This window comes from Glycine max, chromosome 7 (assembly GCF_000004515.6).
Source record: "Glycine max cultivar Williams 82 chromosome 7, Glycine_max_v4.0, whole genome shotgun sequence".
Classification (NCBI taxonomy): Eukaryota; Viridiplantae; Streptophyta; class Magnoliopsida; order Fabales; family Fabaceae; genus Glycine; species Glycine max.
The window spans coordinates 41,885,748-41,898,814 of NC_038243.2; the positions used below are offsets into that span (position 1 = coordinate 41,885,748).

Here is a 13,067-nt window from a genome sequence, read left to right on the forward strand (position 1 = left end):
TGAATCAGGAAGGTGAGGCCCAAACGGATTCTTCGGAGTCTAGGCCTTGAGGGTAAAGATACTCGGTTTGAGTGCTCTTTTAAGCCTATGTTGATCCCATGTGGTTGGGACATTCTCGCAAAACAGAGTAACCCTGACTGCTCACCTTATGATGTTACTTAGTGAGAGTGACCGAGTATACCCATTGTGTGGTGTGCTTTGTCATGTACTCCTAAGCGTCCCAGTGTTATTTTTCACTGACATGGTATCACATTGCATATAGGCTTGAATCTTAGTATAATTGTTGCATAACGCTTGTGCTTGAATTTCATTGAGTTAACAAATGTGGTTGATGTTATTTTATGGAGTATGCGAACTTGAATGAGTGTGAATAATGTGTGCGATGTTGTGCGATAATGTTATTTATATAAAGTTAGCTTTAAGTATTATATATTTCACATGCTCTAATATTTTATTATATACGAATGTGATAAATTACTCCCGGTGTGTGTTTGTGTTTGGGCTGATTGCCACTTTGTTTCAAGTGAACCTTCATATGATGAGTCACATGCTAGAGATGGAGAGACTTAGTCTGTGATAGGGATATGCTATGATAAGTGTGACATTGGGGCATAGGATTTTACTTCGCTTATTATGATTTTCACATGTTATGATTTACTGAATGATATAATTGCGTTATACTTTTCTATTTTAGTTTTTTTTATTATTTATTTAGAGTGGACGACCTTGTTTTGAGCCGGGATAATTTTATATTTTATTCAAAAAAATTTCTATTATGTTTTCACTAAGTGGATGTGAACCTTTTATCCTTTTGAATTGATTTAAATTAAATGTGTTTAAAAACAAAATTATTAATTAATTTTGCATGTTTTGTTTCTCCTTCTTGTATTATCATGTGTTTATAAACTTAATACTAAATTTTATGATTTATTTAGTTACTTATTTATATTTGTGAGGGTAGAGGGTGTCACAGCTATCATCAGTGCAATACTATATGCCTTATGGAGAAAGCCATTTAGATTCAGGGATCCTCTCACAATTTTTATAGGAAAAATTCAAGATTTTAAATCTTGTATAATATTTATTCCAAGAGCTAATTCAATGTCAATGTCAAATACATTACCAGAAATTTTTTATAATCAAGAACACCATTTCCATCTACATTTGCTTGGACCCACAAGTCCTTTATCTCTTCGTCACTCAATCCATGGCAATGACCAGTTAAACTAAGTTGCACATTAATAAAAAAAATAACCATTAGGATTATTTCTCAATCACTGAGTATTACTGAAACTAACAGTTGTAGATTTGTACACATATATATATGATGTCTACCATGCTTAAATTACCGAGGTCATATTGTCAGAGAAATTGGAATTCCACATCTCATAAAATCTAAAAATAACCCGCTATGTTTTCATCCAAGACAATCCTTATGATGATAATGAATAAGACATTCACTTGAAGTATATTTGATTATAGAGAGGCATAGAGCAAAACACATCTATTTTTTATTTACAAGCAAACACAAATCTACTGATATGCTCAAACTCAGAGTGAATTAGCATCCTAGGTAGGCATTCAGCCATAAAAAAGTATAGCAAATTCCACTTTCTGAAGTGTTGTAAGCAGCCGATACAGTAGTATGATTAAACCTAAGTAACACTGTTACAAATTTAAGTAGTCTAAGTCTTTCTTCTTCCTCCTCAAACTATTTCTTCATTGGAAGTTGAATGCACCTGACCTTCACCTTGCAATAGGAAACCGCTAGAAAACCTATTCAAAGCAAAAAAGGAATCAATCTAAACTAAGAGGAAAAATAAACCATGGAAATCCCATTAAACATTCTCACCAAAATCTCATTTGCATGGAGTCCTGCTGTATTTGTATAAAAATGTTGAATCACAGTTCTTTCATTCCTTCAATCCATTATCACGACTTTTAGCAGTGCAAAAGTCTTTTAGTTCAAGAGAGCAATCACTAGTTTCCAGCAATGGAAACCACTGCAGCAGGAACAACTAGCAATAGTTTGTCCACTGATGTGTGCCATATCTGCCAACAGCACAGCTTTTTGTTTATCACACACCTGTAACATGCTTCACAAGTTCAACCTTTGGTGTTCCAAATAACCATTCAAATTTAAAACCACAAATTCCAAGCAAACTGATTTGAGATCTTCAGACTATCCGATATCAGTTTTTGATAATTATGACCTGATTTGAGATCTTCAGGCTATCAAACATCAAGCAAACTGATTTGTAATTTTGAATTTAATTCATTTTTAATTTTTTGAATCAATTGATGGGTTTTGCCATAACCTGAGGCTGCTGCCACCCAAGGTTAGATGCCTCATTGATGGGAATGCCATTAATAAGAGATGTAGAATGGCTGGCCATTGTCTATTTTGAAATGGAGGAAGTTGGATTCATAGAACTCTGTTGCCTAGCTTCTCTCAATTCAATTTTGACTGGTAATTCGATAAATTACTAGTCATGGCATGACATCTATACATTGTTCATAGTTTGCATTAGAATTCCCTTTTCATTTTTCTTTTCTCCAGTCTTCATATTACTAAGTAGGTATAAATTCTTGTCAAAATGCTTACTTATTATCTCTTTGCAGCAGCTGAATTTGCAGAACTGAACTAAAGCTTCCTTCATCATATTGTCCAAGAGCTTGTAAGTTCTACAACCAAGCTCAATTCAGTTTCAATAACTTAATTGATTGCCCTTGGATTTGATTGTAACAAAATTACAAAATAGCATATAGGATAATCTTCTAGAGCCAATATTCTCTTGCCACATAATCATTGTCTTGGCTGGACTTCCTTGACATAATCTTGCAGATACTGAGGTTTTTTTGCTACACTTTTTGGTCTGTGATTCATATGTATGCTTTGTATGGTTTGCTCTGGTGATGATTTTGTTGGTGAGAATTGCAATTGTCATATGTTGAAATTGATTCGGTGATTTTATATGAAAACCAAAAACCCAGTCAAAACTAGGTAAGGAATAGAAAGATTACTTCATGAATATAAAAACCACAATAAAGTTGTATGACTTTTTTTAAACCATTGGATGCATGTATCCGATGGTTATGTACTTATGCTTGTTGCTGGAGAGAGGATGTGGATACATCAATGGGAGAGGATCCAAACTCATTATTTTTATGGTCTAGTTAAACTTATAAACCCGGTTTATATATATATATATAAATAAATAAAAATGTAGCATGAAGTTTATAACAACTCACACATCCTATTTAATTAACTGAGTTTGAGTTAGATTCTCTCTTGGTTATAAATCAAATTCTAAGTTTATGAACTAAGTGCTTAGTTAAAACATACCATAAACATCATTAATGTGAGGGGAACAATCAAGTAATTTGGAGTGAAGGAGTACCAGGATTCCATTTCAGTATGGCTGCATGGAGTGGAGAGTTTCCAAAGAACCGAGGAAGCTTCTGATCTGCAGGGAATGGAATTTGCAACAGAAGATTTAGAATTTCCACCTTCTCACTAGCAGCTGCCAAAAACAGTGGTGAACACCTAGACTTGTTCAATTCATGGACCATATCTTTATCTCTTTGTAAAATGACTTCAACCACACTAAGATCTCCACTTTGGACAGCCTCATGCAAAGGAGTGTCCCCAAGTTCATTCTTCTCTCTTGTTATCTTTTTATCTTTCATCACATCATCATGTGTTGACTTCACTAATGCATATTGGGAAAGAATGAGGTTGACCATAGTAGTGTTCTTGGACCTCACAGCAACATGAAGTGGAGTGTGACCTCTTACATTTCTCCTAATAAGAAGTTCAGGAAAGTGACAAGAAATCAACTCTACAATCTTTTCTCTCCCCTTAACTGTTGCCACATGAGCAATGTATGTCCTGTTTCAGTGACTTGTTCAAAGATATCAGACAAGTTCAATTTCCTTACTTGTTCAAAGATATCAGACAAATTCAATTTCCTTTGTCTGCATTCTTGCTCCAACACATCAACAAAGTTATCCACATTTCCTTTTTCATCAACAGCCTTATACAACTCAGAAATCAGAATAGTTTTCTCTCCAACAAGCTCCTTATGCAGTAGTCCAGGGTCTGAAGCTGCATCTTGACCTGAGAATTGTGTGTTCTTCAGTTCCTCCATCCTCTTGTTGCGTCACTCTTTCCAGCTTGCATCATCTTCGATAGGAATTTTCAAATACACACACACCCTCATCACACACACACACCCTCATGACAAACACACACACACCCTCATCATACACAACGACACACACACACACACACACCCTCATCACACACAAAGACACACACACACACACCTTCATGACACACACACACACACACGCTGATGATACACACAAACACTCCCTCATCACAGACAGACACACCCTCCTGATACACACACACACACCCTCATCTAAAAATTGAAAGGCAGAGTTTAGTCACCTTTGTTGGCACATGAGGTCCACTCAAGAGGTCAGGTCTACTGGTTATGGAAGCAGTGGGTTGGCTGGTGTACTCACAACCTAATCCTTCTTGATTGTCACATATTCCATCCACCTCTGTCATACCTCTAACATATTCACAAAAGAAGACACATACCCAACTACAATAATAAAGCATAAGCACCCTACAAACCCAGAATTTGAAATTAGTTACATAAAGAACTATTGATGTTAATATTTGTCTATAATTGAAATTTAGATTTTGTATGTTCTTGTACGTCATCAATGTAATTTGCTATATAAACAACTGTTATTCATGCTGAGTGAACCTTAAATTCCCGTTTGAGACTAAATGCAATGATTCTTGCGGACAATTTGGATTAGTCATTGTATTTAGTCTTGAATTATCCGTTTGGACAGTTTGGGGAGACTGATATTTTTATGTTAGATTCATTCGTTAAGGTTATTATTATTTTGATTAATTTGATGAAATTTCAGTTCAACGCATTTCAAGTTGTTCTCTGAGTGCATACTTGATTATCAGGAAATTCATTTCACCGATGTCATGTCGTGTACTTGGAGACCAATGCGAAATGCTGCCGAAATTTAGTCAAAATTTTCAAAATAATGCTAACACTGACGTTTGAAGCTAACATAAAAGACAATTTTCCTAAATGGGATAGGGCCACACCTATAAATAAAAAGTGAGATTTTCATGCATGGAATTGCTTAGATGGATCGAAGTTGGATGAATGAAAGTCAGATGAGCCCAGAATATGAGGATGGCGTTGAGCAGTTCTTGCAATTTGCTTCAGAAAAAGCTCGACTGAATGAAGAAGGAAAATATTATTGTCCTTGCATCAACTGTTTGAATGGAAGACGACAACTACTGGATGACATACGGGACCATCTATTGTGTGAGGGGATTAAGAAGAATTACACGACATGGATATGGCATGGTGAAGTGACAGACATGCAGAGTGGGTCCCAGTCTGAACTGTTTGATGTAGAAATGGGAGATCGCTTGGAGGACATAATTCATGACCTTGGACAAGAGTCTTTCCAGCAAGCACACGCCCCTGTGTATGAAGGATTGCAGAGTGATTCAAAGAAGCCTTTGTATATGGGGTGCAAGAATTCCTTAACCCTGTTGTTTGTGGTGTTAAGTCTGGTTAATGTGAAGGCCAGGTATGGGTGGAGTGACAAAAGTTTTACCTTATTGCTTGAGGTAGTGCACAATCTGCTTCCAGAGGACAACACGTTGCCTAAAACTTACTATAAGGCGAAAAATATATTGTGTCCGATGGGTATGGAGTATCAGAAGATTCATGCTTGCTCCAATGATTGCATACTGTACATGCATGAATTCCAAGAAATGTCGAAATGCCCTATCTGTGGGACTTCACGGTACAAAGTGAAGGATGAAGAGGAAAGCAGTTCTAATGAAAACTCCAACAAGGGCCCCCCAATGAAGGTTTTGTGGTATCTTCCAATCATTCCAAGGTTTAAGCGTCTTTTTTCTAATGAGGACGACGCAAAAGACCTTACATGGCATGCAAATGGAAGGATTTATGATGGAATGGTCCGTCATCCGGCTGATTGCTCGCAGGGGAAGAAGATTGATGGTTTGTATCCGGATTTCGGGAAAGAGCCAAAAAATCTTAGACTTGGACTAGCCAGTGATGGAATGAATCCGTATGGCACCTTAAGCACTCAACATAGTTCATGGCCAGTTCTACTAGTAATTTACAATTTGCCTCATTGGTTGTGCATGAAGCGAAAATGCATGATGTTGTCTATGATGAAATCGGGCCCAAGACAGCCAGGAAATGACATAGATGTTTATCTAAGTCCGTTGGTTGAAGACCTGAGAAAGTTGTGGGACGAGGGGGTTGTAGTGTTTGATGCGTTTCGCAAGGAGACGTTTGAAATGCGTGCAATGCTTTTTTGTACCATTAATGACTTTCCAGCATATGGGAATCTCAGCGATTACAATGTTAAGGGTCATCATGCATGCCCCATCTGTGAAGAAAACACAAGCTACATACAACTAAAACACGAAAGAGGAATGATTTTGTCCCATACTGCTCTGTTCCAAAGCCATGACACAAAACTAAGGTTTCATAGCCTGAGCCTATGGTTCCGGCATATAAAGCTGTTGAAAGGCTCTTTTCTGGTGTCACCATGTTTGAAAATATGGTTCAATAAGCAGGGAGAAGAAAAAAACTGAACTAGAGTTATGTAGAGCTAGGTACTTGAGGGTGGTTTAGTTTACTCCTGTCTGATCTCAATTTATAGACCTAAAGAAATGGCTTAAAGTTAAATATATAATAGATTGGAGTGGTTAGAAATCCGTCTGTCAAGTGCAGTTTGATTAATTATTGTGCAGACATCATGAAATTTAAAAAAGTGATGGAAGCTTGACTTTGTTCTTATTAACAGGGGATAGAACAAGTCGTTAATGAGAATATGCTGTGATGGGAGGTCTTTGCATTTAAGAATCTTCGTGGTTAGAACATAGTTTTTCAAGTCCAGTCCCAATAGTTATTGTGCAGAGGTCATGAAATTTAAAAACACATGATATTATGTTTTTTTAAAAGTAAAAATACTCTTTGGCAAAAAAAAAAAAACTTTAATATTCTACATTTTCCTATTATTGAGAGGCCTCTTATTTGTAAGTATTGCCTAGATGTTACCAAAGAAACAATTGAAAAAGTAACAAATTAGTACTTTAGATGAGATTAGAAAGATGACCAATTCTAGGTCTGAATCCCTGATGGTGAGATGGTTTCAAGCATTAGGCACAAATTAACGATAAAAAGAGTCAAATAAGCATATACAACATATTGCACATTGTGAAAACTATTTTCGATCATTTACATAGTTGATCGTAGACACAGCATAATTAAGCCACTTAACACAAGCACATGAAATACACAATAAAAGGATTGATCAATAGTTATGAAATACACAACCTCCAATGCACTAGGTGTCATCACAATGTAAAACAAGGCTTCAATGGAGACCCAACTCATATCGTGGCCTTGCAAGATAAAACAAGCATAATCTCAATCATGAAATTAGCAGAAATCAAACACAAAGTGCCAGAGAAACATTCATTATTTCAAATCTTAAAAAGTTCATCACATTGTTAGATTGATAAATGTGCTATATACAAACCTCAAATAAATAGAGAAAGTAGTTAACAACAATCTGATACCCAAAAGTCATCATCCAAACTATCTATTTTCTCACCAACAAGAAATGCATGCACCAGATCTCCAACTTGAACCCAACTGCAACCTGGATTTTTCTTAGCTCCTCTTGACTTCATCAATTCCCTAACCTTGTTTGCCTCATCCCATCTTTCAGCTTCTGCATACATATTTGAAAGGAGTATATAGTATCCACAGTGCTGAGGCTTTAATTCAAACAAATGTTCAGCTGCCCAGAGCCCCAATTCTATGTTCCCATGTATCCGGCATGCTCCAAGCAGTGCACCCCATATATTAGTATCTGGTATAATAGAGAGGCCTCTAATAAGGTCTGCAGCTTCTTCCATTAGACCGGCCCTTCCAAGGAGATCAACCATACAAGCATAGTGTGTATGTGTTGGTTCAATATTTAGATCGCACATCATCTTAAAGTATTTTCTTCCCTTCTCAATTAGCCCTCCATGGCTACACGCAGACAAAACCGCAACAAAAGAAACTGAATCATATTCCACACCATCTTCCTTCATTGCTTCAAAGAGGTTGATTGCAGTGTCCAACTCACCCCGCATACCATAACCCAAAATCATAGTATTCCAAGAGGCCACATCCTTGTTTTGAATACAGTAAAAGACCTTAGTAGCGAGATCTATTCGTCCACACCTGGTATACAAATCCAAGAGCGAGTTTGCCACAAAAAGATGAGTGTGAAATAGCTTTCTCACCAGCAGACCATGGATCTCTTTGCCTTGTCTTATGAAAGCTAGATTTGCACAAGCTGATACAACACCCATGAATGAAACAATATCAGGCCTCATGCCTAAAAGTCTCATTTCTGAAAACAAACGTAGAGACTCCAAGCTGTCATTTGTTCGAGAATAGCCTATAATTAGTATATTGTAGGAAACTTCATCCCTGACAGAAATATTAAAGACATTTTGAGCAAGGTTTAAACATCCACATTTTGAATACATGTCTGTCAGAGCATTAGAGACAAACAAATCCAAGGAGGATCCAACACGAATAATCCTGGCATGAATTTCTTTTCCAACATTCAGGAAACCTAATCTTGCACAAGCTGGAAGAACATTTGTGAAAGTTACATTGTTGGGGGTTTCTCCCTTGGCTTGCATTTGCCTCACTAATTCTACAGCTTCATACTCAAGCCTGTTCCGAGCAAAATTTGCAATCATAGCATTCCAAGATACAATGTTTCTTACTCCCATTTTATTGAATATAGTGGATGCTATTCTTGAAGATCCTGATTTTGCATACATATCTATCAATGAGTTAGAAATAAATACATCAGACTCAATAGCCATTTTCAAACTAAACCCATGGACTTCCATTCCCAACTTGAAAAGTCCTAATTCTCCTAACACAGGAAGCATACTAGAAATGGTGACAGAGTTCGGTCTCATTCCCTCATCAATCATCAATCTAAATACATCCAAAGCATCCATATACTTCCCTCTAAAAGAAAAACTAGTAATAATAGCATTCCAGGAAATCACATTCCTCTCATCAATTTCATCAAAAACTTTCTTGGAAGCCTTCTCACTCCCACATTTCCCGTAAACATCAACCAACGCATTTCCAACCTTCACATGGCCTCCCAACAAGCCAACCTTCAAAGCATAACAGTGCACGATCCTCGCCATCACCTTGTCCTCAGTTTCTGCACACACCGGCAACACACTAACAACTGTAACCAAATCCGGTTGAATTCCCGGTTTGGCCGCAACCATCACTCTGAAAAACCCAAGCGCCTCCTCGTAAAACCCATGAAGAGAACACAGCCCAATAACAGTATTCCACGACACCTTATCCCTCTCAGGCATTTCATCAAACACCTTCATCGCATCGCCAAAAAGCCCGCAATTCCCATAAAAGGCCAAAAGGGTATTCCCAACAAAGACATCCCCATCAAAGCCAAGCTTAAACGCAACCCCATGAACCTCCCTACCCTTACGAACCTCCACAAAATCAGAACACACCTTCAGGACAAAAGGGTAGGTGCACTCATCAGGCTTAACACCAGCACGAACCATGGTGTTATAGGTGCCAAATCCATCAAACACACCAGCAATGGAATTGGCACGAATAAGGGTGTTCCACAAGAAGGCGCTTCGGGAATATGCCACACTGTGTTGAAAGAGAAGAAGGGAATTTGAAGGGTGTCCAAAGGATGCATATTGGAGAATGAGAGAAGCGCAGAGGGAGACACTGCGGGGGAGGAAGCCATGGAGGAGGGAATAGGCGTGAACTTGCTTGGTTTGGGAAAGGGTGTCGCATAGGGTGCAGAGTTGAAGAAGGTTCGGGGGATTGGAAGTTTGAAGAGAAGTTGAAAAGAATGAAGAAAAGTGGGTGTTTTTGGTGAGTGGTGTTGTTATTGAGGGGAGTTTGTTGACAACATGGGAATGGAATATCATGGAACAATTTTGGCCTGAGTGATCAACCAACAAGAACTAAGAGCATGATGAGGTTACGTCTCACTTTGTTAACCTGTATCATAGTGTGTTTCCAGGTGGAGATTGTGCTCACCTTTTTTTTATAGTTCAATAGTTGGGTAAATGATCAATTTTATCTTTTGTAATTTTTACTTTGATGATAATTTGGTCTCTATATTATGTAAATTAATAATTTACTTCATAAATATATAAATGTATAAATATATAGACAATTTAGTCCAAGCGTTAAACTTATCTCTATTTCTGTTAATATCGAGTGCATACTTGACATACATAATGTCAATGTGGTATAGAAACGTGCGTAGGGGATGTTTTATCTTGGTCAACAATATTTTGGACTAAAATGCATCTTTTTTTTAATATTGATTTTTCTATTTTCAAACCTAATGACTATTTTGCAAAGTTTCTTCTTTATGATTTTGTGCTAATATGTTCTTACACAATGACATTTTGATCTCCAACATATACAACTTAATGACAAAATAGTTTATGACACTTTCTTGAATTAAAAATATGCAAGCAACAATTGAGACAACATTATACTATTTCTCAATATATTTTTTGTTTATTTAGAATGTTGTTATTTGTTAATTTATATTACTTTCATTCATCCACTCCACGAGGAAATTGGTTGCTCTCAAAGTTCGTTGATAGGGGTGGGAATAGGCCAGGCCGACCTACATAAAGTCTGTTCTGAACTGACCTATTTAATTAAAAGGTTAGGCTCAAGCTTTTTTAAAAGTCTATTAAATTAAATAGACCAGGCTTAGGCTTATTAAAAAGCCTTATAAGCCTGACAGGCCGGTCTATATATATATATATATATATACTTATATACTTATATTATTTTTTGGATACAATTAATTTTTTTTTTGAAACTATCAAACTTTGATTACACATTACTGCTCCATAACGTCTATTCCTATAATCAAGTACGACTTTAATTACAATTAGGTGTGAGTCATGTGCCCTTTTATATTCCTCATTATTTTTATTGACTTTCCTTTTCCTTTAACTTTCCTATTACGTTTCTACTCCATAAAATATTAAATATTTATTGTGAAGAAAGTTTTTAAAAAGGCTATCAGGTCAGGCTAGACTTTTAAAAAGGTCAGGCCGAGCCAAAATAAAAGTCTTTGATAGGCTATAGGCCAGGTTCAGGCCTCAAAGATTTATCGTAGGCTAGGCTCAGGCCTTTCAAAGCCTGGCCTGGCCTATTCCCATCCCTAACCCTTGAATCAACAGAAGTTGAAGTTTCACCACAAGTTGCTTCTCATGTTGAAGTTGTAAGTGTCCCAACATTTGTACCAATAGCACCAGCATTTAGACCACCTCCAATCTGCCCTGTCACTCCTATGATTAGAGTTACATTTCCAAGTGGGCCATTTCCAAGAACGAACCAACCAAATTTCATGAATTTCCTACGCCACGCTTCCAACGTCCTCAACCTCTTTCTAAGTGATTCGTGGAAACAACCTAATATTTTAGATGATTAGGCTCTGATGAATGAGCTGTCATTTCTTTTGTTATGTTTTTTTAAGAACTAATTATTTTTTTAACTTGTTCTTTTGAAATTTCTGTTGTGACAATATTATGTTTGGCTTGTGGATAGAATGATGGATGTTAATCCATCATTTGGTGCCCTTTTTTTGTACAATCATATTAGAAATTTTGCTAGAATTTGGCTATGTTATGAATATAATCTTAAGTTTAATTACAAATGTGTGTTTTTAATTCACGAAAGTGCCGTGGACCATTTTTTCATTAAGTTATATCTATTGTGGACAAAAGTGACATTATGTAACAACGTATTAGCAGAAAATTAGGATGAAGAAACTTCTTCACAAAATAGTCGTTAGGTTTAAAAATAGAAAAATCAACATTTTAAAAAAGGTTTCACTGGTTTTTTAGTCCAAAACATGGTTGGCTGATGTGAAACATCCCCAACACATGTTATTTTGCCACGTCGACCTTCATGTACTTTTTGTTATATTAATGATAATGATATTTTGGTGCTCTTACCTATCTTTTAAGTTCTGAAGGATGTTTCTTTAGCCTAGTGTTTTTTTCCTAATGATGATCATTTAATTGTTTCTCACTTATGGGAGTAATTTGACATAAAGCACAACTCCACTCCTGCTTTGGTTTCTTTTTAGACCCTCACTTTCATCAATTGCAGGAGGTGCCACTCCTTTGCACTTTGCACCATAATTATCTGCATTTGGCTTATCCTTCAATGGGATAAAAAAAACTTTTCATTAAAGAAGAAGTAGGAAAAAATAAAATTGAAGAAAAAGATATACAAAAAGAAGGATAAATTAGACATAACACTATGCACTAACTAGTATGGTCACTTTACCCTTGTCAATATTGGTCAATGTATACGGTTTCATGATATCCACTTGGCAGTGAAACTCGGATTGTGACCCAACAAATAGGTTGTTGTGATTAACAGGGTTCATACTTTGATTTGAAGACCCCAAATAGACAGAAAATCGTTATGGAAATGAGAACCCCTTTATTCTTTGCATCAAGATTCCTACCTTTCTCTTTGACCGAATCTCCATATTCATTTCCTCCTCCAGCGCTAACGGACTAGGATGCACCAAAACAGGGACGGGGACATATACAGGTACGAGGATAGGGACAAAAAATGGTAAATCTATAGATGTCAATAGATGGGTACGACTAGGAAATGCCCAATTTTTTTAATATTTTTTATTATTTACATTCAGCCACTCTTACTACCTGCAAAATATGTAATATTTCAACCATTAGTGAAAAATGCAGAGGAATGGACAAGCTAATAAACACAAAATCAATTCATGTAGTGCTCTGGCACTACCTACAAAATATGTTATATTTTCGTATTACTATGTTTTCACTTTATTTCTGTTTTTCACAAGTTTGTACAAATAATTTACATCAT

The 13,067-nt window shown here is 36.5% G+C and overlaps 2 protein-coding genes across 2 annotated transcripts; both read right to left on the reverse strand.

The window, feature by feature from the left end:
- Window positions 1-1,491: 1,491 nt before the first annotated feature.
- On the reverse strand, window positions 1,492-4,830 carry LOC102662106 (ANK repeat-containing protein nipk-1). Its single transcript, XM_006583921.4, has 2 exons — window positions 3,402-4,830; window positions 1,492-2,086 (listed from the first exon to the last, which is right to left on the reverse strand). The coding sequence occupies exons 1-2, from the start codon at window positions 3,745-3,747 to the stop codon at window positions 2,079-2,081; spliced, it is 354 nt and encodes a 117-aa protein (XP_006583984.1). The 5' UTR covers window positions 3,748-4,830; the 3' UTR covers window positions 1,492-2,078.
- A 2,827-nt stretch (window positions 4,831-7,657) lies between these two features.
- LOC100780689 (putative pentatricopeptide repeat-containing protein At1g69350, mitochondrial) lies at window positions 7,658-10,099 on the reverse strand. Its single transcript, XM_003528552.5, has one exon. The coding sequence runs from the start codon at window positions 10,097-10,099 to the stop codon at window positions 7,658-7,660; it is 2,442 nt and encodes an 813-aa protein (XP_003528600.1).
- Window positions 10,100-13,067: the final 2,968 nt, after the last annotated feature.